The following is a 27,730-nucleotide window of genomic DNA, read 5'->3' as shown; positions in this document are numbered from 1 at the left end:
GGAGCATGTACCAATCCTTACAGAAGGATCAGAAGTGGAGAAAGTGAGCAGCTTCAAGTTCCTGGGTGTCAAGATCCCTGAGGATCTAACCTGGTCCTAACATATCAATGTAGTTATAAAGAAGGCAAGACAGCAGTTATGCTTTATTAGGAGCTTGAAGAGATTTGGCATGTCAACAAATACACTCAAAAACTTCTATAGTTGTACCTTGGAGAGCATTCTGTCAGGCTGCATCACTGTCTGGTATGGAGGGGGCTACTGCACTGGACCAAAAGAAGCTGCAGAAGGTTGTAAATTTAGTCAGCTCCATCTTGGGCACTAGCCTACAAAGTACCCAGAATATCTTCAGGGAACAGTGTCTCAGAAAGGCAGCATCCATTATTAAGGACTTCCAGCACCCATGGCATACACTTTTCTGATGGTTACCATCAGGTTGCAGATACAGAAGCCTGAAGGCACACACTCAGCCATTCAGGAACACCTTCTTCCCCTTTGCCATCCAATTCCTAGATGGACATTGAAGCTTTGAACACCACCACACTTTTTTTTAAATATACAGTATTTCTGTTTCTGCACTTTATTAAAAATCTATTCAATATATGTAATTGATTTATTATATTTTATTTATTATTTTTTTCTCTCTTCTAGATTGTGTATTGCATTGAACTGCTGCTGCTAAGTTAACAAATTTCATGTTACACACTGGTGATAATAAACCTGATTCTGATTTTTCAATAAATATAAGGTAGGTGCTGATTTCATATACCTTCTTCAATAGTAACAAAGTTCAAAGAAAAAGTACATATATGTCACCATATACAACGCAGAGATTCATTTTCTTGTGGGCATATTCATAAATCCTTAATAGAGCAACAACCATAATAGACTCAATGAAAGTCAGCACCATCTTGGGTATTCAACCAGTGTACAAATGACAACAAATTGCAAATATGAAAAGAAAAATAAATAAATAAGTATTGAGAACAAGAGATGAAGTGTCCTTGAAAATGAGTCCATAAGTTGTGGAAACATTTCAATAATGGGGAAAGTGAAGCTGAGTGAAGTTATCCCTTTAGGTTCAAGAGTTTGATGATGCTTGATAGGCAATAACTACACCTGAACTTGGTGGTGCGAGTCCTGTACCTTCTCCCTGATGGCAGGAGAGAGAAGAGAGCATGTACTGGATGGTGGGGGTCCCAATGATGGATGCTGCTTTCCTACGACAGCGTTTGGTGCAGATGTGCTCAATGGCGGGGATGGCTTTATCCATGATGGACTAGGCCATATCCATTACTTTTTGTAGGATTTTCCTTTAATTTGGCCTATGACAGTGGTGTTGTCAGCAAACTTGAATATGGCATTGGAGTCATGTTTAGCCACAGTCATAAGTGTAAAGCAAGTAGAGCACACAGCTTTGGGGTGCACCTGTGCTGATGGAGACCATGGATGAGACGTTCTTGCCAATCTGAACTGACCCAAGTCTGCAAGTGAGGAAATCGAGGATCCCATTGTAGAAGAAAGCATTGAGGCCAAGTTCTTGAAGCTTATTGACTAGTTTTGAGGGGATGATGGCATTGAATGCTGAGCTGCAGTTAATAGAGAACATTTTGACCTTTCTTTGCTGTCTAGGTGTTCCAAGGTTGAGTGTAGAGCCATCTGCTGTGGACCTGTTGCTCCAGTAAGCAAATTGGAGTGGATCCAAGTTACTTCTCAGTCTGGAGTTGATATGCTTCATCAGCAACCTCTCAAAACACTTCTTCACTGTGAATGTAAGTGCTGCTGGATGACAGTCACTGAGGCACATTACCATGTTTGTCCTAGACACTGGTATAACTAAAGCCCGTTTAAGCAATTGGGTACCTCAGACTGCCAAAGCAAGAGGTTAAAGACCTCCATGAACTCTCCAGCCAGCTGATCAGCACAGGTGTTTAGTACTTGGCCAGGTAAGCTGTCTGGGCGGGAGGCTTTTCATGGGTTCATCCCCCTGAAGGTTGCTCGTACATCAGCCTCAGAGACTGAAATCACAGGATCATCAGGGATTGTGGTAGTTTGTGATGAGTCCTCCATGTTGTAACGGTCAATGCGATCATAGAAGGCATTGAGCCCATCAGGAAATGAAGTCCTGTTATCATCTCATTTGATTTAACTTTATAAGAGGTGATAGTACTCAAACCGTGCCACAACTATCACGCATCAAACACTTTGAACAAATATCTTCAAATGTTATTTCATTCTTCAATGTTTGTTAATAAGTACGATATACTTCATTGGTCAGAGCTCTGAATATCAAAATTAGGAAGTCATGCTGCAGTTGTATATATACACAAAAACTTTTGTTTGGCTACATTTGGAGTAAGTCTGCATTACAAGGAGGATGTAGAAACTTTGCAAAGAACGCCGAAGAGATTTGTCATTTGTTGCCTAGAATAGAGAGCAGTAACCATAAGGAGAGTTGATGGCAACATGGCAGCAGCGTAGTTAGCAGCAGTGTCAGCTGTGAGATTGGAGTTCAGTTCCTGCGGCTGTCGGTCAGGAGTTTGAACTTTCTCCAAACGAGAGCATGGGTTTCCTCTGGCTGCTTCTGTTTTCTCCCACATTCCAAAACATGTACAGTTAGAGTTAATAAGTTGTGGGCACTTTATCTTGGTGCCAGAAGCGTGGCGTCACTTGTGGGCTGCCCAGCACATTTCTCGCTGATTTGATTTGATGCAAATGACGCATTTCATGTATGTTTCAATGCACGTGTGACAAATCTAATCTTTAGACAGACATGGATAGCTTTCCCTAAAGTGGAGCTTGAAAACATGACAGAAGAATGTAAAATTATGACACAGGTAGTATACCTGGTCAGAGTCTTCTTTTCTCAGGATACAAATGTCAACTATAAGAGGGTTTTAGTTGAGGACACAAGTTTATAAGAAGATGTACATCTTTTTGTTTTTTTATTAAACACTCATCGAACTTGGTAGGTGTCAGGGACACACTTTCAAGAGGGAAGCAGAAGATAAATAACAACGATTATGAAACACCAAAGCAAACACAAAACTTTGGGCATTAGGTTAGATTGTCATCATGGTTGACATAAACGTTGACGAACTTCACCATGGATGGTCCCAAGCCAGGCTGCAAGAGGAGGAGGGATGGACATGGGGCTAGCAACACCATCCTGTAAAAACCCAGAGCTAGAAAAATGCAGTGCTAACAGATGCTCCAAAGACCTCATCACTGAGAGAAGAAGGATCTAGTGAGCTGCTGCTAGTGCTCTATGCCCCAGTAGGGGTGATGGGCTTAGGAAATATTGTGGACCAAAGAGCCTTTTCCTGCATGTACTTCTCTATGCACTGTAACATTATTCTGCATTGGTAGGGCATTGTTATCAAGACTGACACTGGTTATTCATCCAATCGAGGAGGAGAAAATCAAAACAGCTACTAAAAGCAAGCTACTTTCTGAAGACATATCCACTTCCTGGACGGTAGCACTTTGTATACTTCGGTTGAATGAAACCAAGCTTAATTTGGACTTAATCCCCAAATGCTTCTGCATGAAGAAATACCATAGAAAGCTGATAACCTCATCAAAATAAACAGATGGTTGCTATTTGGTGAATTAGAATTCCCATTTGAAACATGATTTTTGCACTTAATAATGAAACAAAAATGCACAGGCAGCATTAACAATGAATTACAGAAATGCTTGGTGCATAGCATAAAGTTGTCTACATATCATTGAGAGCCTCACAAAACAATTTGACCTTCCAAGAGCATCACATTGAAGGTGAAGGTTATAAATAAATGCCTCATTAAGTATTTAACATTTCATGAACATGCAGGGAAGTGAATAAGCTGCCTCTGTAAGGCCAAGAGGGGAGATGAGATCAAATTTTTCAATTTTTGTTTTCTTTTTATGGCATGATTCTCAATTCAAGCAAAAGAACATTTTCAATGTCAACAGAAATTTTCTAGTAAAATGTAGCACACGACAAGGTAACTTTCAAACACTGTAATATAATGGAAACATATAATTCTAATTTCTTGGAGCAAGGCTCTATTGTTACTTTAACTGCACCTGCACCAATTGTTAGCTATGGACCAGATATGCATCCATCCATATAATAATCCTCTTGAGGGAAGAGGCAAAATATTGTCAGTATTGTATCAGACTATTATCATACGATCCTTTCCATTTCCCCCTCCTCATTATGACATGAAGTATCTCCATTTAATTTAATTGCTACAGGAAATGTACATTTTTGGTAACAAAGAAAAAGTTGTTTCCTGGTGAAAAAATGCACTAATTTATAAAACAGACTTTCTCAATCTCTCTGAGAAGTGAAATTTGTCTTTAACTTTAAGTTCTGTACGGTTGCAAGTTACCTGGAAAGTAAAATGCAAGCAACCATGGATAACAGATTCCATCAACAATGGTAAATCATGGCCAAAGTACAGGCCAAGTATAAATGCTCACCATTGTGCAGAAAGTCAAATAAGAACCCTGCTTTAAAAGTTGCTTATAATCCACAGGAACTGTGAAATTCAGTTGTGCCAGATTAATTTTATCTAACCATCTACCATGTATTCTTGTCCAAGAGAAACTGCAGAAAAAATATTGAAAATGCTTTCTGGACATTACTTGCGAATACCTTATCTATTAATGGAAATATACATCTAATAAGATTAAATTGAAGTGCCACATTTTATTGCCAAATCAGAAGAGGTCATACTGAAACTGTATTTTTAAAAAAATCCTCAGCTCATCACACATTTGTTCTGGTAATCCACCAACTGCAAAATGAGGCAAAGGAAAAAAGTCTGAATCTTAGAAACAAGCCTTTTGGCAAAACTTGTCCATGTTGCTAACTGAATTAGTCTCCTAGCCCACTAAATTTTCCCCATGTGCCTACCCAAATGTCTTTTGAAAGTCTTAATTGTCCCTGCCTATGAATGTTGACGGTGTGCCCCACATGTGCACCATCCTCTGAATGAAAATACTGCCTCTCCGGTCCAGTTTAAATCTCTTCCCTCTCACATTTAAAAGTGGCCTTACCTAGTACAGTTGTAACATGCTGATCTACCCCTGTACTCAATATCCTGACAGATAAAGTCAAGCATACCCAAGACCTTCTTCACTACTCTGTCTAGCTATGTCACCAAACACTGTAATTGTACCAGCTTCTACATTTTTCTCTGCAGTTCCTTCCATATACCCACCATTCTGTGTAAATGTTTAGTTCCTCAGATCCCTTTTAAATCTCTCCCTCTCACCTTAAATCTATATTCTCTAGTTTTCAAATTCCCCTACTCAGGGGAAGAAGATATGATCATAAAATAATCACCACAAAGCACAATAAAATCAAAGGAGAAAACTTAATCCACTCCTTATTCACTTCATTTATTTTCTACTGTTTGGTTCACCTCATTCGCCATCCAAATCCAATTTTACCACTGCCTTCTAAGTGTGCTCAACTCAAACACCATACTTGGCTCTGATGCCCCAGCAAGGCTATAGAAGATCGAGCAATAAATGTATTTTTTTTACTTCTGGGTGTTTTTGGCTTAAAGCAAAAGATAAAGAAAAGAAAAGATACAGTCAGCCTAATTTGATAAACACGGGTTCATTTACACCACACATTCTGATGAACCAACAGAATCAACATAGTAAAAAAAAGATCATTTTCATCCAAATGACTGACAGTCTAAAAAAAAGATAAGCCTCTGAATAATAATTATTATATAATATTATTCAATTTAGCTCTATTTTCTTGTATTATTCCACCAGCCAGAATAAACAGCAGATAAAGCAGCTCTGACTTTACATCTTAACCACCATTGTGGACAAACATGCAGGTAATGAAGAGTTCACTAATTTTGTTGGATTCCATAGCTTTTGTACCTTCAGCAGTAGAGGATATTTACAGATTCTCTGTATTGGAGTGAGTAAATAGCCTTCCAGTGGAATATCAGTAGTTTTCATTCCTCCCAATACCATGCAATTCTAAAACAAAGAAAAATTGTTAGGACTAATACATTTTCTATAAATAGTATCTTAAAGAGACAAGACTATAGAAAAGATCTCAATTAACTTGTGTTGATTACACCATCTTCATTTACAAGCATCTAAATCAAACTCACTTAAAGGAGGGAAGTAAATCTCTTGGTTATAGAAAATCTTTATTTGCTTCATAAAGGTGATATTATTTGAAGTTATTACTAATCAAATACTGGCCTTGGACATACAATTGAAGAAGTACATAAAATATTTTTTTTTTAAATGATGCCTTTAACCAAGCTTTCAAAAATCTGCAGTAAAGGTAGTAATTTCAATTTTACTTGCTAATTTATCAGCTTAATGAGGTCTACAGGAGAGGCAATAGAATCAAAACCAGTCTACTTGACCACACATTGCAAATATTTTTCAACAAACACACACAGCTTAATTCTAGTGTGACCATACATGCTTACCAGAATCATAGCCCGCACTTCAGGTATTTTGTTCAATTCCATTAGAAGTCTCAAAGCCTTTTCATGGTTGCTACAATATTCCTGATAGACGCAAAATCGATCTTTCTACAACACAAAGATAGTAAACATACATAAATACTGCATTATGTTAAGGTTAGCTTTGGTTGAAGTAGATTTGGTGGAAGACAAACATATGGCGAAATATATGGAAACAATTACTTAACAAGTAAAGACAATGGACAGTTAGTGAGACCATTGATCAAGCATTTTAGTGAAATAGCAATATCTTTAAGTTCAATCCTTATTTAGCAACTGACAAAATATACATTGACTTTTTATCCATACTCTTTGAATTCTATTTTAAGCTTCTCACACTGAATTTTTTTTTAAATGAAAGGATTATTTTTGCTTGTATTGCCGCTCTGTTCTGGAGCCTAAAAAGTATTCTCCTATTAGTGGGACATCGATAGGATGCAAAACTGGGCTGAGAAGTGGCAGATGGAGTTTAACCCAGATAAGTGTGAGGTGGTTCATTCTGGTAGGTCAAATATAATGGCAGAATATAGCATTAATGGTAAGACTCTTGGCAGCTTGGAGGATCAGAGGGATCTTGGGGTCCAAGTCCATAGGACACTCAAAGCTGCTACACAGATTGACTCTGTGGTTAAGAAGGCATACGGTGCATTGGCTTTCATCAATCGTGGGATTCAGCTTAGGAGTCAAGAGGTAATGTTGCAGCTATATAGGACCCTGGTCAATTCTGGTCACCACACTACAGGAAGGATGTGGAAACCATAGAAAGGGTGCAGAGGAGATTTACAAGGATGTTGCCTGAATTGGGGAGCATGCCTTATGAGAATAGGTTGAGTGAACTCAGCCTTTTCTCCTTGGAGTGACGGAGGATGAAAGGTGACCTGATAGAGGTATATAAGATGATGAGAGGCATTGATTGTGTGGATAGTCAGAGGCTTCTTCCCAGGGCTGGAATGGCTAGCACAAGAGGGCACAGTTTTAATGTGCTTGGAAGTAGATACAGAGGAGATGTCGGGGTAAGTTTTTTTTATGCAGAGAGTGGTGAGTGCGTGGAATGGGCTGCCGGTGACGGTGGTGGAGGCGGATACAATAGGGTCTTTTAAGAGACTCCTGGACAGGTACATGGAGCTCAGAAAAATAGAGCGCTATGGGTAACCCTGGGTAATTTCTCAGGTAAGGACATGTTTGGCACAGTTTTGTGGGCTGAAGGGCCTGTATTGTGCTGTAGGTTTTCTGTGTTTCTATTAATTACTTGGGTGCACCCAGAAAATGTGGATCAAATTTGACTCCTATTTTTCATACAAAATAGTGGGCTTAGTGGGTGCTGAGCCCCTGGATTGTCTTTACATGACACAGTTATGGAGTAAAAATCTATTAGGTTTTCTGTAGGAGATTCAAAGTGCAACAATAAGAATAAATCTGTGCAATCAAGATTTAATGTGGAACTGTAGCCCAAGTTACACAAATGTTTTGTCAGTACTGAATTCAAGATAACATAAATTGCATACTTATAAGCATAACCTCAAAGTACATGTCTACCTGTGAATTAGTATTGAGAATTTGTATTAGTTAAAAATCAGTTTCATAATTTCAACAAACACTTGAACTCATTGAATGTATTTTCCCTCCAAAGAAAATATTAAGTAAGCAAATATGATCAAAGTTAGTGAAAAAGAAAAAAAAGCCTTGTGTGCAATAAAGTAATTTTAAAACCTTGTTCAATTTACAATTGGCTCAATTAGCCAACTCTTTCTTGGAGGCAAAGTAATTATCTTCGCCTATGGAGCGACCATAGCTTTTGAAGTACCAGTATTACTCGTATTTCAGTGCTTTCAAAAATCACAAAGCTAAATCCTTGACTCCCTGGCCAAGGAAAATATGATTTAATGAAAAACTACCGTGTGAATGGATCAGAGCCGACCTTAACATCACAATTTTTAAATAAATTTCACTTTTCAACTTCTCTATTAAATCCTATAAGTTTCTCAATGGCAAATCAATTGCTATCATCAATTATATTTGGTAAGGCCACTGAAATGAATTTATATCTACATGAGAAAAGGTATTGAACACAGGGAAAAAAATAGGTGTCAGTTCTTATCCAGAATTAATTTTAACTTAATTTGTATGAGAATAAACAAACATTTCTACCAATTCAATTCTGCATTATAAACACTATTACAAGAAATATTTTTACCTTCCACTGGAATGGGGGGAGGGGGGGGTTGATTAATTATTTATCAATGGCAAGCAAGTCAAAAATCTTCCTCAGAAATTGTCAAAACCTGAAGTACATTGAAGATAAACAATCTTTCAAGCAGTTTAAAATGGGGGCAAGGTTGGGAACTAAGCATTAATACAAACAACTAGTGCAAAAAAAAAATGCAAAGTTTGTTCCTCACATTCTTAGTTGAGCTTCATTTAAAAAGTATTTGATTGCTACTCCTTTCCTCGGGGATATCTAAGCCTACTTGCAAATTATCTATAAACGTATTAGTACATGTGCAAAAACAAGTGGATGGACCCACCAGTAATCAACTTAACAATAATGATGTCTAAATTGTTTCATTCATATTAAGGCTAAAAATTATTAGATATCTTAGCAGCAATAAAAGTAAATAAAATCTCAGTGCTGAATGATATTTATCCTCGCCTGCTCTAAAAGGCAGGGGAGAAAATTGCTGGAGATAATTTCGATAGGTATTTAAATCTAAACTGGCCACAAGTGAGGTGCTACAAAAATGGTAAACCATAAATGTGGTTCCTTTATTCACGAAAGGCAGGGGGGATAACCTGGATAACCTCGGCAAGATGACCACAGTTAACCACGGTGATGTGTTGTGGGTTGCTTACAAAACTTCTAAATATTCCTCTACTGAATTACTCATTGCAATCCAGAGCCTGTAATTTCCCTTTAAGCAACCTACTTGGGAACCATCTTAATGAACTAGTGGTTTCACAATCTTCTGAAGGACTCAGTCGACTTAACTCTCAAGCATGAAGGAACAGCATCTTTTAAGTGGGCGAAGTATTTCACTATAACTGAAAGAGAGGGAGGAGGGGAGAAGTCCAAGCCAGGCTGAAACACCAAGCATTGAAAGTTCCTCTACCCAGCATTCTGTTAGCAAATGTACAGTCATGGAGAACAAGACTGAGGACTCAAGGGGTATATTGCTGTATCGGAGGGAAATGAGGAATTGCTGTGTTCCGTGTTTCACGGAGATATGGCTCACTTCGAACATGCTAGATTTGGCGATCAGGTCAGAGGACCGAACAGCTTATTCAGAGAAGACAAAAGGTGGGGGTCTGTGTTTCCTGATAAACTCTCTGTGGTGCTTGGACACAACGGTTTTGGTCTTGTCGCACTCTAGTTTTCCCAATCTGGAACATCTAACATCAAGTGTAAGCGTCTGACTCCTCAACAAACATTTTCAATGTAAACTGCAGAATAATGTCACTATGCGCTTCCATGTGTTTAGTTAAAATAATACTTTGGTTAGATAACTTGGAATGTCTGAAAGATGTTATCAGATAGACTACTAATACATTTCACATCAGGGATAAATGACAAATATAATTTAGTTTTCCAACCTCTTTCTCACTCAAGCATTTACTTTCATTACTCTTCAAAACAATATTTCACCCAAACAATATTTCACCCAATTACCAAATGACTGATAACTATCTCAATTGATCCCAGCAAAGCATGATGAAATTAAGCGTTTCTGGGAAATCACCATTGGTTTATAGTCTCTGTGTCAAGAAGACTACAGGTACTTGCCCCACTCCGGAGATTAGAGCACAAATATGCCAAAATTTCAATCCATTTGGTAGGAAAAGATCCACTGCTGGAGGCTCGATCTTTGAGATAACTTGTTACAGGCAAGATGCGGCTTTTCAGGTGACTTCAGAATGATCCCCAAAGTCAATATGAAAAGCAGTTTTCTTATTATTTATCCCAGCTGTGGACGAACCACCAACACTTAGCTCATTGCTTTGTGCAACTGACTCAACAAAAGTGACAGCATTTCAGAAGCAACTCGTAGGCTGCAGGTTAGGCTTTTGTAAAACCAAAATATAATAAAGTAATTTGCAGTTCAAGTCACAAATGGAAAATGCACAAACTAGCTTCCAAAAAAAAGTTACATATTAGATGAGTTAATGGAGAACAAGTATTAGTTGAACACATCTATGGGATCATTAACAGTCACTTGAATGGGCTGTTTTAATTCATTTCCTCTTTAGGGAAGGCATAATCTCACAAAATTAGTTACTGAAGTCCTGGTTCAAACTAATAATGTGAATGTTGACTAAGTATCATGGTTTGGTACGGTTACTGGAGGCTGGCTAGGATCTACTCTCTCTACACTCAATACTATATGGCTAAGCACAGCTCAAAAATCATCTTTTAATTTGCCGATGACATAACTATTGTCAGCAGAATCTCAGAAAGTGCAGAGGAAGCATACTTCTGTGAGACAGATCGGCTGGTTAAATGGAGTCGCAACAACAACCTTGCAATCAACGTCAGTAAGTACAAGGAATTGATTATGGACTCAGGAAGTGGAAATTGTAAAAACACACAATTATCTTCGAGGGTTAGCAGTAGAAAGGGTGGGCAGCTTTCGAGTTCTTGGGTATTAACGTTTCTGAAGATCTACCTTGGTCCCAACATACTGTTCCAATTAAAAAAGAAGGCACACCAATGGCTATATTCATTAGAAGTTTGAGGAGATTTGGTATGGCATCAAAGACTCACAAATTTCCACAGATTACCATAAAATTCATTCTAAGTGGCTGCATCACCAACTAGTATGGAAGCACCAATGCAGAAGATCAGAAAAGGCTGAAGGTTGCAGTCTCAGGCATCTTGAATGCTTGGTAGATGTTCTGTAACATCTTGGATATTCAAGATGTTACAAAAACATTTACGTTGAAATGGCAGAAAACTTTCATTTGCAGCATTTGCAGATCCCCAAATTCTAAACTAAGCACAGAAGTTAAGAGCTGTCACATCTATAGAACCGATTAAATTAAAGGAAAAAAATAAAACACTGACAAACTCTACTCACAAACTGAAGGAAGATATTTCCAAGTTCATGTTGAGGTTGTGGTTCTGGTTGTAAACAGCATTCAAGAGCTTCAAGGAACACCATGTGGACATCAAGTATCTCTTCAATATTAGAAAACAAAACCTAAAAAAAAACAGCAGGACCACATCCAGAATATAAATCTCCATGTTAAGCTATCAATCTGCTCTCAGGAGCATTCAGGAGGGTTTATTTCAGTGAGAAAAGCATCAAAGCACAGTATACAATAATCTATCCCACTTCCTATATTAGATGACCATTGGAAATTGCTGCATATGCTGGGGAAACCCTCATCACACTGAGCGATGAAGCAGCTACAACCATAATTCAGGTCTGCTCCAAAAGACACAAAATATGATTTTTTTTTTGGAAGAAAAATCAGCAAACCAAATCTTGATCACTTGTTTTAATTGGAAACATGCTCTTGATTTTTATGGATAAACCAGAAATAAACTTATCATTATTGTCCCATTTCATTGCAATAGGAAATTTAATATTGTACTAAAGAGGAGCTCATGACAACATTCGTTACATGTAATCAATATCATTACTTCCAACCACTCTGGCAAATGTCTCAGGAAATTTGACACCTCTCTACAGAGAGCATAGAGGGAAAGACAGAGATAGGCATTGGAAGAATAATTGATAATTCCTTTAACTGAACACTGAAGCAAGAAAAAAGCAAGACATAATATGCACCAAATACAGGGGGTCACAAAGTTACCTTAGTGTTCCATTCCTGGAGACCGAATTTTATTTAAGTTGAAAATGAGCAATTTTGCCCACAATCATAATATAAAGCCTTGACAGCTTTCAAGGAGTGATTTACAAAGGGTACACTGGGGAAAAGTCAGCATAGGTGACAGGAGTTGAACCAGCAAGAAAACTGTGACAAATGTTTGAGTGCAACTCAAGTGCAGCAGTGGTGGTTGGGGGGTGGGGGGTGGAGGGTGTGGAGGGAAGTGAAAAGGATCTGTAATTTACTAAAAATAAGGGTGTATGTTAATGAGAAGTGGCTGGGTTTGGTAAGGTTTTAACTTATCTGAAGGAGAGTTTCACGCGAACATTGGCTTTTTCTATAGCTGATCTCTGAATTGTTCACTGGTCAAAGACAATACCCGAGAGCAGAGTTTGGTGGAATTGAGTGGTCAGATTTTCACAAGTCAGATCTTCCATGACCCAGGGACCTTCTGTATTGCAATCTGTATGCAGACTTGTTTTATCACTGAATAAGCTCACAGCAGAATTGTTTGTAACTCTAATGCTGCAGCCCTGCCTACACCAGGTAAACTTTCACCCTTTTGTTTATCAAGAATTCAGGACTTTGCTGACTATTCAGAGAACATCCACGTGCCAGGGTCAGCCCAGGCTTTGAATAAGGTCAGAATGACACGCCCAGCATTAATACGTGCAAACAGCAAGCCCACGACTGCTAAGGGATAAACTCACTCATCCCAAATTGATGATGGTCAGGTCGAGCATTGGCCTCAGTCTTTTTTTAAAATGCAAGCAGACCTCCAGCTCTCATTGGCAACTTGAAAGTGTAATGACGCAAAGGAAAAAGGTGAAAACCATTGGCCGAATACTTTTAACTATATTTCAGCTTTGAAATGTAATATTATTCAATAACTAATAAATGTGCACTTTTGTTAATTATTCCAGACTGAGTCCAAAAGGGCAATTATTATTTAATACTAAAATTTATCCATATTGAAGTCTTACCTTGAGATCTTCATCAGTGATCTGTTTCTCTGACTTCCCTCCATCATTCTGATGATTTCTATGTAGGAATGACTAAACATAAGGGGGGAAAAAATACTAATTATATTTGTGCAAGGTGTAGAATATGGAAATTTACATTTAAAAAAACTGTCACAAAATACTTCAAAAATACCTCACACTTCACACTTTTTAAAAATCACCGAATCTGTTATCACCAAGGATCAGCATTCAAGGAAAAACAGGAAATGCAAGCTTTGAAGATAAAATGTTTTCAGTGACAGCTTTCAAATTTAATCCTGCCCAGATGGTGATGATATCAGTTAAAGAGCTTACTGATTTATATTCTGTTTATATAGTTTGATTGCAACTTCTATTGATACAATTCAATACAAAAAATTATGTAAACTCAGTCTATTGATAGTAGTCATGACCCTTGTAAATTGGAAAAAGAATGTATGAAGTAGCACCAACCACCATGCAGTGTTTTCCAGCAACCTCTCAGATGCCTTGTATTTCAAGGACAAGGAAACACTATCAGAGGACACACAAGCCATCATCCTAATCAATACGTTCACTCTGGGTCTGTTAGATACAGATGGTGTGCAGCCAAAATTTTGATCACCATAGCCAAGGATAAATTTGCCCACATAGCCAAGATGCATTTAATTAACTCCTGGTATATATACACATCCTTTTATCAAGCAGAATCCATCGATATTTGAATTTAGAAGGACAAGGGTAACACTTTCAGTATTTTCTCAGTGATCCTACTGAAGTATGTAATTATCAGTAGGTGGCTACCTCCTCAGACTCAACAATACAAATTGAGGGGATGGTGCCTCAAAATAACAATTGCAGTTTATGGCTCACGGGAAGAAACCTCTTCATGTGCAAAGCAGAGTTTTCAGAATTCCCTACCTCAGGCAAAGTTCACATTATGCCGGATAACTTTGAAAACACCGGTTTCGAGTAAAAACCATAGGTGTCCACGCTAAGCGTTTTTCAAAATATCTCTGTCCACACTAACACAGATATTTGGGCGAATCTCCTCCTACAGGGCATGCGCAGGACACACAGAAAACAAGCGAAGAGGAAATGATATACTTGGTGCACATTTGTCCAGTTATGGAGTAGAAAAACTTAAAAGGAATTGCTCTTGGCTCTCGTGCAGGAGGACTTAAAACAAAAAAAACAAATACTGGAGCGTATGGAGGCAACCGACAGGGAGTTCACGGACAGTATGACCCGGCTGACGACGAACATTGAAAAACTAACTCTGTTGCATTAATAAAGCACCTTGTTAAATGTATAAAACATGTCTGCATCAGTGCTATCCTGTATTTCCATACAATGTTACACTAGTCTGTTACATATCTATTGTCAGAGAAGTACTTGCTTAAATAGGTAAACCACCTTCATACTAGCAAGGACAGAAAACAGGGCAAAGTGAGTATACTTATTTATTTTGTAAGCTATGGGTCAAAGTATTTGGTGAGTACATTTCTAACTCTTCTGGCTTCAGTCTCGTTGCCCTCTGTTCTGAAATTGTTAGGTTATGTGGGGGGTTGCGTTCAAGAAAACAACGAAATGCCGCGCTGCGGCCATCTGTTCCAGCACGTCATGACAGCGTTTTTAAATAGTCAAAAAAGCTTACTTTACAATTTAACTCTCACGCCGTTCACACCGACTGCGCGTTATAACAGCTGTCCGGCAGTGCTTGCGCAGTACCAAGCAAAAGAAGAGAAAGCATTGTTGTTGTGGTGTTGTCATGACAGCTTTTTTAAATCTCTCTGTTTACCCCGTACACACTACAACAGATATTGGGCGTTTTCAGATTTATTCACTCTGCAGACCGTTTCTGAAAATCTCCGTTTTCAGCAGATGAAAACGCCGCTTTAGCGTGGACAGAGGTTCAAAACGAAGAGAAAAAGCTTTGTTTTCAAAATTATCTGGCGTAGTGTGGATGTAGCCTCAGGTTGCAAAGAGATGACATGCAATACACATGCCACAGGTAGCAAGACAATCAAGAGACAAGCGGAATAAAAACAACAATAACTAGCAAGGTGCAGAAGATGATTGCAGAGGTAAATTGCTTGAGGTTTGTCACAGTATTTGTTTTGCTCCTATTTCTTATATTATTAATTTTGCAATTGGTAATACAGAACAACATGCATGTGAAAATTACAATTACACCACCAAACTTACTGAAGAACAAGAAACAAGCACAAGTGCTTCTCTGCTGCACTATTTCCATATTGCCTTCCAGTGGACAGCAATAATTTGGACGGATTGCTATCAATCAGTACAAGAGGTACAAGAGCCTTGGTCCCAAACCATCAGGCTCCTGAACCAGCATGGATAACTTAACTTACTTCAAAACCGAACTGACTCTTGGATGATTTGTCTTGTTTTGCACATTGTTTGTCAGTCTGTTATTTATAATTTTTTCATAAACTTTATTGTATTTCTTTATTTTCCTATAAATGCCTGCAAGAAAATGAATCGCAATGTAGCATATGGTGATAATAGGTACTTTGATAATACATTTACTTTGACTTTGAAGACTTGATCTGACAAAGTTTGGTTGTGATTAGCTGAGTATTTACAGACTAGGATAATTACATAATAACTGTTTAGAAGGCTTGACAGAATACATGCAGGGGCACCACCTTCCTTGGCTGCATTACTTGAGGGCATAACTGCACCTAAACAATTAAGTCTGTAAATTTAAAATAATTTGCATCAACCTTGCTTTTTTACTGTCTATAGATACTACCGTATTCTAGGAACAATGGTAATCTTACCTGGTGCCTCAACACCAGCTCCATAGCAAAGAAAGCCCATCAGTGTCTCTACTTTCTGCGAAGGCTGAGAAAAGTCCATCTCCCACACCCCATCCTCACCATATTCTGCAGAGGATGTATCGAGAGCATCCTGAGCAGCTGCATCACTGCCTGGTTCGGGAATTGCACCGTCTCAGATCGCAAGACCCTGCAGCGGATAGTGAGGTCAGCTGAGAAGATCATCGGGGTCTCTCTTCCCGCCATTACAGACATTTACACCACATACTGCACCCGTAAAGCCAACAGCATTGTGAAGGACCCCACACACCCCTCATACAATCTCTTCTCCCTCCTGCCATCTGGCAAAAGGTACCGAAACATTTGGGCTCTCACGACCAGACTGGGCAACAGTTTCTTCCCCCAAGTCATCAGATCCCTTAATACCCAGAGTCTAGACTGACATCTACATCATTTATTATTATACTGTAATTTGTCCTCTACTGTGTCTATTGTCTTGTTTATTAATTATTGTATTGCCCTGCACTGTTTTGTGCACTTTATTGTAGTCCTGTGTAGGTCTGTAGTCTAGTATAGTTTTGTGTTGTTTCATGTAGCACCATGGTCCTGGAGGAACGTTGTTTCGTTTTTACTGTGTACTGTACCAGCAGTTTAAGGTCGAAATGACAATAAAAAGTGACTTGACTTGACTTTGTTCTTTGAGCAATTTAAGTTAAACTATTAAAGGCTTTATGTTCACCAACCATATTTTTAACGAAGAACTGACAATCAGAATGCATAGGATCAAAAGATTTGACAATCAAAGATATCGACTGAAGTTCAGTTACTGAGGCATAGGAGCTTGGAAACAATGCTGTCTGCATCTGAATTCATTCTTATGCAATTTCCTGCAAAGTCAACAGAACCCACAAGTGCCTACCAGAGATCTACAAGAGTCAACGTCTCAGGAAAGTAATGTCTATCATCAGTGTCCACACCTTCTGGACTATGCCCTCCTTTCAATGACGCCATCAGGCAAGAGGTACAGGGTGCCTGAAGATGCACACCTCAAAGTTCAACAAAATCTTGTTCCCCATTACTATCAGGTTCTGAACTGATCTGAAAAATCCTAACACTACCTACCTTATATTTCTTTTTCTCTCTCTCTCAACTTGCCCTATTGTCATTACGTTAGCATTTTTATTTTTGGGCACATGAGTGCATAATTTAACTTATGCCTGTCAGATTTGCAATGTATCATACTGCTGCAAAAGGCTAATCTCCACAGCATTTATACCCCATGTACGTAGACCTATTACAATAGAATCACAACTTCCATCACCAATTTTCTAAGCGTATAAAGACATTCCCTTGCTGGGACTGCCTAGCAACCACAAGCTTCGGACGGAGCTCAAGGGTTTTGGAAGATGCTTCATTTGTAAACAAGTGATTAACATCCATTATAGTTAGTTTTTCAAAACAATTTTTAAAAGGAAAACAGAAAAATACACCCCAAGAAGCCAACATGAACAGTTCTTTCACTTCAGAAGTGCAAAGTACATGACCTATTACAGACTTGAGAAAAGATTACAAATGCAATTTTGTCTTTCCTCACACCCCCCCCCGCACCACATACTGTATATTGAATGGGCAAATGCACATCAAGTACTTTTTGAAACATCTGGTGGCAATATTTGGCATGACATCAGTGCAAAGTGCACTTCCAATACCAAAATGGCCAAATGCTCATTAATTCCATCAAAAAGACTGATATCCATAATAGTCCCAATTATGATTTTAGGTCATCCAATAGTTAGGATTTCAAGAGCCCAAATAGTTGAAGCAGCCCAGAAAGGAGTAACATTTCTTCACAAATCAAAATTCACTGCAAGTTTAAGAGTACTTTGTCAATTTCTTTGATACCAATTCACTTTTTTACTTCACAATTTCAATACTGGCAAATTTCAACAGTGTTCTGAGAAGAATGCTTAGGGGTTTAAAACTGTCAATTTAAATTTCAAATATGGAGCCCAAAATAACTTGGATTTAAAAACAGCTCCATAATTACCAAGTAAAAACATGACCTTCATTGCATTTAATCTCAAAATCACATTCTCCAGATTCAGTCTTGACTGCGGTTTCAACCACGCCTGTCTAACTGAAAGACCAAACACCAAAGCAAATAGAAAAGCTTTTGCAACTCTTGTAATCACTGAGACAGTGTGACCTGGCCCCTCCCTCATTGTTCTTTCTCTGCATTCTAACTTCAATTCAGACCAGGAGTTTGCTGAAAACAAATGAGTTTAATTGTATTTTAGCAAAATATCTCAAATTTCATATGCACACAGTCTCACCTGAAGCAAAAATAGTCATATTATTATTTTAATATTTTTTTTACCTGCAGGAATCAAAATAAGGTTTAATACCACTAACACATCATGAAATTTGTTGTATTACGGCAGCAATACATTACAGTACAATCATTTAAAAACCTACATATTACAATAAGTATATATTAAAAATTTACATTAAATAAGTAGTGCAAAAAGAAAGCAAACAAAAAGTGAGGCTGTGTTCGTGAATTCATCATGCATTCAGAAATCTGATGGCAGAGGGGAAGAAGCTGTTCTTGAAACATTGAATGTGTGTCCTCAGTTCCTGTATCTCCTCCTTGATGGTAGCAATGAGAAGAGGATATGTCCAGGGTGATGGGGATCCTTGATAATGGATACTGCATTTTTGAGGCATCACGTTTTGAACGTGTCTTTGATGTAGAATATCATTTTAATTAAATTCTTGTAAGGGGTAACACAGGTTGCTTCTCCCATGTACTGGAAGGAAGCGATCAAGGTGAGTGAACATGAAAAGGTTCTTCATATTCAAATGATGTTCAGAAAGCAAGAGAGATTCAAAGAGAAATATAAATCTAGTTCTCTTCTCTTACAACTAGCAATTGATTACTGCTTCTTTCCTTAAGTAGCAACTAATGATGTGGAAAAGTCAGAACAACAGGTGGGGGGAAGGGGGTGAGAAACAATTCTGAGCAAACTAACAGAAAAAAAAGCCTTCAGGAAGAAAATAACCAAATAAAATCATTCTCTTCACTTAAATCACTTATTTTCTGCTATCAACACCCAGTCCTGAGACACTTTCCCCCCCCCCAACCCCCCATCCACAAAGCTTTAAAGCTCTCTGCTTCTTCTTGGACAACAAACCATGCCAGTTTGCCTCCACCACCACTCTCTTGTGGCTGGCGGATTTGGTTCTTATCTCCAACAATTTCTTTCTCCAAAGCAAACATGTAGCCATGGGCACTCACATGAGCCAACCCAACTATCAACAGAAACTTTGAGGATTTAACAAACGTAGCTCATACCGTAACCCTGAGCAGGCCCAATTCAGACAGCTTCACAAAAATTCTGCTCCAGTGTCAAAACAGCACCAAACTCAGTTCTAAACTAAATCATTAAGGACATCTTAGAACTTACAAATGTACTTCATTGTTTACTTTCTCCAACAAAATAATGGCAACATCCATTATTAAGGACCCACATCACACCGGGCATGCCCTCTTTCTCACTGTTACCGTCAGGAAGGAGGTACAGAAACCTGAGGGCCACACTCGGCAATTCAGAAACAGCTTCTTCCCCTCTGCCATATGATTTCTAAATGGATTTTGAACCCATGAACACTACCACACTTTTTTATTTTATATATTATTTCTGCTTTTGCACTGTTTTTAATCTATTATATATATATATTTACTATAATTGACTTATTTTTCCCTTTCTATATTATCATTGTACTGCTGATGCTGCTGCTTAAGTTAATAAATTTCACAACATGTACGGGGATAATAAACCTGATTCTGAAAAAAGAGAGAATAGCCAGATTTCTAGAAGCAAAATATTAAGCGTGATCCCCATATTAAGTTTATGTTGCGAGATTGCAAACAACATTGTGATTCTAAGACACTAAATGTAAAGTCCATGAACTCGGTGAATCACATCACCATTTAATTGAAAATGTTCAAAAGACTTAAATAATTCCCTTGCATACATTTATCCTTTCATTTACTGACAAAGAAAAAATATATTTTAAGTACATATAAGCACAACTTTTTAGTGAGCATTTCATCCTGTTCTGTCCATCAATTTGGCAAATTCTTGGCTACTAAACATTGCTAAGAATAACTGAAGTAGCTCCACAAGTACCTGAAATCAGTTCAGAGAACAAATCAGCCTGAGAGTTTTGGACACCCAGTATAACCCGGGAACATCAACACATACTGTTTCAATGGATAGAACTTTATTGGATAATCAAGATCTAGGTTTAAAAGTGGTCAATCATTCCTAATCAGTCCAAGCTTCATGGGACAAGATAATGCCTCTTTATGAAAATATTAAAATCTGTTACTTTTTCTTTCTGATTCAGCAGCAAAAGGTATCCACAAACACAGGAGGTCATGTACAAGGTTGTAAGAAATTACTTGAGAATAATATAAAGAATACAGAAAGAACAAAAAATAATCAATAAAATGATATAAGATACAAAATAATACCAGTGTCTAAGCCACACTACACAATATACTGCCAAAGGAACCTCAAACATCCAACAGGTTTTCCAGTCTCTCTCTCGATATCCTTGTCTCTACCTCCAAGCACTAGCTGCGTCCCAGCCAAACAGAAGATAATACCCCCAGCACAAAGAAATTTATTTTTTATATATAACCCATTCAAGACACCCTAGTCTAATATTTTCCCAGGCAATACTATTTTTCACCATTATCTACTCTCAAGGCTGCAGACTCGAACTCACACTAAGTTCTCAAAACACGGCTGTACTTATTCAAAACATTCCCACATCCCAACTAATACCATTTTGTCTTACAAACTTCCATTTTGTTAGGTATACCAAGGAGTCAAATTTAACTCTTTCCTTACTGCCTTAACTTAATTCAGAAGTCTAACATGCATGTATATATACTTGTCCCATGAGTGACAGAACTAGTTTCTTCCCTCTCTCATCACTTTTAGAAAGTCTTCTCTCTTACCAGTCTTGGGTGATTTTAATGGCATTTGTTGCAGTACTGTACCATATTGTGTGATTCTTGTTTATTTTCTAGCTTAAAGACAAAAATCAACCTACAGGCTTCTGCAAAATTGGAATTTATTTGTTATTGGGGATGGCCTGTATAAATAAGCTTAAACACACTTAAGAACTTTGTGGTATGAAGTGATACATTGTTGCGTGAAACATCAGCACTTCCATGGGAGAGTCACTTCCTCTTATATATACAATGCTATTGATAACACTCCAAATGAATTGTATTTCATAATAAAACTCAAATAAAAATGATTATTGGCACTGGATAAGTTAAAAGAATTGATTGCAAGATGATAAGCTGTCAGGACCTACTAATAGGCACCCTTTAAAAGACTATGGCGATACTACGCCTGGAATATGAAGGAGGAGGTCTTGTTTGCTTACCAAAGAAAAGATTTACCAGTGATGGAGGAAATACAGCAAACTATCTATGGGTTGATTTCTGGAATAAGGGTTGTCCGAATGAGCTGACTGGCTTGCATGCTGATCAGTTGAGAAGAATGAGAAGCTTCTCATTGAAACATCGGAAATTGGGCTTGACGTGATAGACGCAGGATGATATTTCCCTTGGCTGGGGTCCTCCGTAGCCAGTGGTCATGGTCTCAGAATAAGAGATTAAATGAAAACTTGCTTCACCCCAACAATTGTGTATTTTGGGCAATTTTCCACTCAAGGATTTGAGAAGTTCAATTGCTATATATCAGAGCTCAATACATTTTTTGGATATTAAACAAATCAATGGATATAAATTTAATATAGCAGGTGTCACTGAAGTAAATGATCTGGCATAATCTTAGTGAATGACAGAGAGGTCAGAAGCTGAAAAGCATTCTTTCATTTATTTGGATTCATAGCAAAATCAATGACAACACGATTGTTACATTTTGACAGGACAAACTTAAAATCTTTAAGTATGCATGAGTTTTCAGGGAATACTGAGATGGCCACTTGATTTCATCTTCAGTGCAAGCATAAATCTGAATGAAAGTTGATTTATTTATTGAGATGCAATGTGAAATAGGCCCTTCCAACCCCTCAAGCTGTGCCGCCCAGCAACTCCCAATTTAACCCTAGCCTAAACACAGGACAATTTACAATTACCGATTAATCTACCAACCGGTACATCTTTGGACTGTGGGAAGAAACCAGAGCTGCTGAAGCAAACCCACGTGGTCATAGGAAGAACATGCAAACTCCTTACAGACAGCAGCAGGAATAGAATATTCTTGAAAGGGATAGAAGAGATTTGCTGTGTTTTGTCAATATTGGAGTTATGTGCAACCCCTGTAGCCACAACCGAAAGCTGAAGTATGTATCAATACCCATGTAGAATTTAACTTAGTAATCAGAATCAGGTTTATTATCACCGGCATGTGACGTGAAATTTGTTAACTTAGCAGCAGCAGTTCAATGCAATATATAATATAGAAGAGAAAAAAAAACTAAGTAAATCAATTACAGTATACATATATTGAATAGATTTAAAACATGCAAATAACAGAAATACTGTATATTTTAAAAAGTGAGGTTGTGTCCAAGGGTTCAATGTTCATTTAGGAATTGAATGGCAGAGGGGAAGAAGCTGTTCCTGAATCACTGAGTGTGTGCCTTCAGTTCTGTACCTCCTAACTGATGGTAACAGTGAGAAAAGGACATGCCCTAGGTGCTAGAGGTCCTTAATAATGGATGCTACCTTTCTGAGACACCGCTCCCTAAAGATGTCCTGGGTACTTTGGAGGCTAGTGCTCAAGATGGAGCAGACTAGATTTACAATCTTCCACAGCTTCTTTCGGTCCTGTGCAGTAGCCCCTCCATACCAGACAATGATGTAGCATGTCAGAATGCTCTCTACAGTACATCTATAGAAGTTTTTGAGAGTATTTGTTGACAGGTCACATCTCATCAAACTCCTAATAAAGTATAGCCGCTGTCTTGACTTCTTTATAACTACATTGATATGTTGGGACCAGGTTAGATACTCAGAGATCTTGACACCCAGGAACTTGAAGCTGTTCAATCTTTCCACTTCTGATCCCTCTATGAAAATTGGTACGTGCGCCTTCATCTTACTCTTCCTGAAAGTCCACAATCAGCTCTTTCGTCTTAATGACGTTGAGTGCCAGGTTGTTGCTGTGGCAACCCTCCACTAGTTGGCATATCTCACTCCTGTACGCCCACTCGTCACCACCTGAGATTCTACCAACAATAGTGGTATCGTCAGCAAATTTATAGATGGTATTTGAGCTATGCCTAGCCACACAGTCATGTGTATACAGAGAGCAGAGCAGTGGGCTATGCACACACCTCTGAGCTGCACCAGTGTTGATCGTCAGCGAGGAGGATATGTTATCACCAATCTGCACAGACTGTGGTCTTCTGGTTAGGAAGTCAAGGATCCAATTACAGAGGGAAGTACAGAGGCCCAGGTTCTGCAACTTCTCAATCAGGGCTGTGGGAACGATGGTATTAAATGCTGAGCTATAGTCGATGAGCAGCATCCTGACATAGGTGTTTATGTTGTCCAGGTGGTCTAAAGCCACATGGGGAGCCACTGAAATTGCATCTGCCATTGACCTATTGTGGTGAAAGGCAAATTACAATGACTCTAGCTTCTTGCTGAGGCAGGAGTTCAGTCTAGTCATGACCAAACTCAAAGCATTTCATCACTGTAGAGCACTACTGGGCGATAGTCATAATCGTTGCCTTTTTGAAGCAAGTGGGAAATTCCACCTGTAGCAGTAAGAAGTTGAAAATATCCTTGAATACTCCGGCTAGTTGGTTGGCACAGGTCTTCAGAAGCTTACCAGGTACTCCATCTGGACCTTCTGCCTGGCGAGGGTTCATTCTCTTTAAAGACAGCCTAACATCTGCCTCTGAGACAGAGATCACAGGGTCATCAGGTGCAGAAGGGATCTTCACAGCTGTAGTTGTGTTCTCCCTTTCAAAGCGTGCGTAGAGGGTGTTGAGCTCATCTGGTAGTGAAGCATCGCTGCCATTCATGCTATTGGGTTTCGCTTTGCAGGAAGTAATGTCTGGCAAATCCTGCCAGAGTTGTCGTACTTCTAACGTCACCTCCAACCTCGTTCAAAATTGTCTCTTCGCCCTTGAAATAGCCCTCCACAAATCATACCCGTTTTTCTGGTACAGGCCTGGGTTGCCAGACTTGAATGCCACAGATCTAGCCTTCAGCAGACGACGTACCTCTTGGTTCCACCACAGATTTTGGTTTGGGAATGTACAGTAAGTCTTTGTAGGCACACACTCATCCACACAGGTTTTAATGAAGTCGGTAACAACTGCAGCATACTCATCAAAGATTCTACTGGAACTTGATTTCTATCAGGTGGACAGGAACTTAAAAAGTGCATAAACAACCTGAATGAGAAGGAAAGCAAGATAGACTCAATAACAACCACCTGGCAAAGGATGTTACGCAATAATTATGAAACAGAGAAATGGAGAAGTGGACCATTACATCAAAAGCCACAGTGACATCACTGTAAACTAATTTATGATGATCACAAAACATCATAAACCACAGATTGCCCTGTGAACTACGTAATTGAAATCCTTGGACTCGAATTTGAATTTTGAAGTACTGTTGACTTCCTTTTCTTCCATGTATTTCACAGGTCCCTTCTTAAGTATTCAATGTCCCATTGTTTAATTGTAAACAATTAGATTTTGCAAGTACCAGTACATGCTATCAGGGTGGGAGGATGCAAACATGATTGATTTTGGCTCTTAGTCGGAATAATACTTTTCAGCAGAATTTTCAAATGGGATGGTCCATCAGCTACCTCCATAAATCTAAAGACATACTTTTTTAGCCTGTCAGTTGAAGTGATAGCATATGCTAGTAAACATTTTGAGTATCAGCAATTTTAGAGCCCATCTGCACTGCATTTTAAGCTATTTAATATTTTGACAAGGAAAAACAAGTGGCAGGGGTTCAAATGGTAATTCTACTTCACAATGGAAATTAAGTTGCTTTTCTGAAATTATCTATCATTTGTTACATTTAAATGGAGAGCGAATGGTTTGTGAAAGTTACTTATTTTGGAGATACATCTGTTGCACAATTTCTCGACTACTGCGTGTGTGTGCGTGTGCATCCAATTCTTTCTACTTTAGATTACAGTTATTTTAAATATATTATTTTTACCTTGTTTGGAATTTCCTTTGTTAAGTCCATTGACTAATACTCATCTTTGCCCATTTACCAGAGGAAACAGGTAAGTGATCAAATTCAGGAATGGAAACCAGAAAGAGTAAAATAAGTGCATCTGGGTTCACCTCAGTCAGTTTTGTATGCACTCTGGGGAAAAAAAAAACAATTGCCTGTTCAACTGAATATAAAAGAAACAACTGTAATTTTACAGACATTCACTCCTTTGACAAACTGCAATATTATCCTTGCCAGTTGCGCCAACTCTTTGACAGCTAAGCTGCAGAAATGCACATGAAGGGTCGACTGTCCATTACTCTGCTGCCAGAAATACCGAGTTCCTTCAGCTTCTTGTGTGTTGTTTCAGATTCCAGCATCTGCAGTCTCTTATCCCCATGGTAAACACGGAATTATGACAAGAGAACTGCGAATGATCAAACTGGTGGAAAGCTTCAGAGGTGTCAAAGAAGTAAGTGGAGGGAAAATGTACCCTGGAGATAAAGATTCAATGATGGACGGAATACTGTCTTTCATCTCCTACATTATAGCAGTGAAGTTCTAAAAAAAACTTCTCATCTTCTGGCTTGTCACATGTCAATCCTCTGGACTTAACATATTAAATCCATTCCAGTGATTTTCGATTTAATAAACCAAATTGTAACCAAATCAATCTTGATAATAATATTCCTTTTTTAAGCTAAAAATAAAACTTGTCTCTTAAAGAGAACATCAACATAATCTCATGATGAACTCCTGTTTATAACATCATTGGACCAAAAAGCCAAGCGTAGCCAAAAAATGTGTTTTCATATTCTGATTCATCATACCAATATAAATGAGTGTTTAGCAAGTATTTTGTACTAATCTTCCCTCGAAGCATATGAAGTCATTTCCATGGTGAGAAATAACCTAAATTGCCCTAGCAATATCTTTAATCTGGCACCTCAACTGACAGTGCATAGGAATCTTGTTGTTCAGTACCTCTGCTTTTTGCATACCACTATGTACACATCAGTACAGATTTTTTGTGTCAAGGCTAAACCAAACTGATATAATTTATAAATTATCACCCTATTTTTCAGCCAACTTGAAAAGGAGGAAGCTAATTCTGGTGAATGGGATCATAGTAGTTGTGAAGTACTTGCAGTTACATGGAGGATGATCATTTTCATGATGCAGAAAACAACGATCAGAGCAAGCCACACAATGAACTAACAAGGTCTGTGATACAATGTATTAAAGCAGACATAGACATTCAAAGACACCCAATTTCTACCACATCCTGTTTGTTCACATTTCTTCAACTCTGAGGAAAACAGTATGAACATGTTTCAACATTAAATTCAAAATGCAACTAAAAACATGTCTCAATACCTGCTATTGGGAATTATATCAGAATATCAGGTACTAAACACTCTTTCATATTTAAAGATTCTTCATCGATATTCACCAAAGAGAAGGACACGGAGGAGAGCAAGATGAAGCAGTAGTGCCTTTGTAACTTTTGAAGAACATTATGTGATTAAGATCCAAGGGTCTGATGGGATCTATCCAGGACATTGAGGAGAATGGTGGAGTATTAACTGAGGAAGATAATCAAGAAGATTAACCACATGGGAAAACTTATGAATTGGATTCAAAATTGGCTTGGCCAAAGACAAATGGGGATATACAACCAGCCAGACAACTTGTGAATGTGGAACTGAGCCACAAACTATGCAACATCTCCTGCAATGCCCATCGCTAGAGGAACCCTGTACTGTTGCAGATCTTGCCGAATTCAACAACAAGGCGCAAAAACGTGTCCGGTTCTGGCTGGGCCATGTATAGACTGTCTGTGGACAGGATAAGAAGAAGCAGAAGGCCAAAGACAGAAAGTAGTGGAGGAGGTGTGCTAGTCTAAATAGAGGTCTCAGACCAGTGGTTATTTACTGGATCAGTGCTGGGGACTTCTATTGTTTATATATATATCAAAGTTCAAAGTCAATTTATTATCAAAGTACATATACGTCACCATATGCAACCAGGAGATTTGTTTTCTTGCAGGCATTCACAATAGATGCAAGGAAGCACAACAAAATCAATGAAAATCTACACACAAAAACAAACTAACAACCAATGTACACCAGAAGGCAAACTGTGCAATTACAGAAAAATAATAAATAAATAAAACTGAAAGCATGAATTTTAGAGTCCTTGAAAGTGAGTCCATAGGCTGTGAAACGGTTCAGTGTTAAGATGAGTCAAGTTATCCATACTGGTTCAGGAGCCTGATGGTTGAAGAGTAATAATGGTTCCTGAAATTGGTGGCGTGGGACCTAAGGCTCCTGAACCTCCTTTCCGATGGCAGCTGTGAGATGAGAGAATGGC

The 27,730-nt window shown here is 38.4% G+C and overlaps 1 protein-coding gene across 2 annotated transcripts in view; it reads right to left on the bottom strand.

Annotated features, from left to right (window-relative positions):
- prex1 (phosphatidylinositol-3,4,5-trisphosphate-dependent Rac exchange factor 1) overlaps positions 1-27,730 on the bottom strand; it is a 209,860-nt gene that overhangs the window by 132,956 nt on the left and 49,174 nt on the right. The window contains exons 1-5 of one of the 2 annotated variants that reach the window (XM_063041401.1): positions 20,689-20,705; positions 13,307-13,378; positions 11,567-11,689; positions 6,462-6,566; positions 5,893-5,994 (exon numbers count right to left, since the gene is read on the bottom strand). In XM_063041401.1, coding sequence (XP_062897471.1) covers positions 5,893-5,994; positions 6,462-6,566; positions 11,567-11,689; positions 13,307-13,378; positions 20,689-20,697 — 411 coding nt within the window. In that variant the 5' untranslated portion in view covers positions 20,698-20,705. Of the gene's footprint in view, positions 1-5,892; positions 5,995-6,461; positions 6,567-11,566; positions 11,690-13,306; positions 13,379-20,688; positions 20,706-27,730 lie in introns of those variants that run through there. The other variant, XM_063041400.1, reaches the window with a different exon arrangement.

This window comes from Mobula hypostoma, chromosome 2, assembly GCF_963921235.1.
Source record: "Mobula hypostoma chromosome 2, sMobHyp1.1, whole genome shotgun sequence".
Classification (NCBI taxonomy): Eukaryota; Metazoa; Chordata; class Chondrichthyes; order Myliobatiformes; family Myliobatidae; genus Mobula; species Mobula hypostoma.
This window is presented reverse-complemented; position numbering and strand designations above follow the sequence as displayed.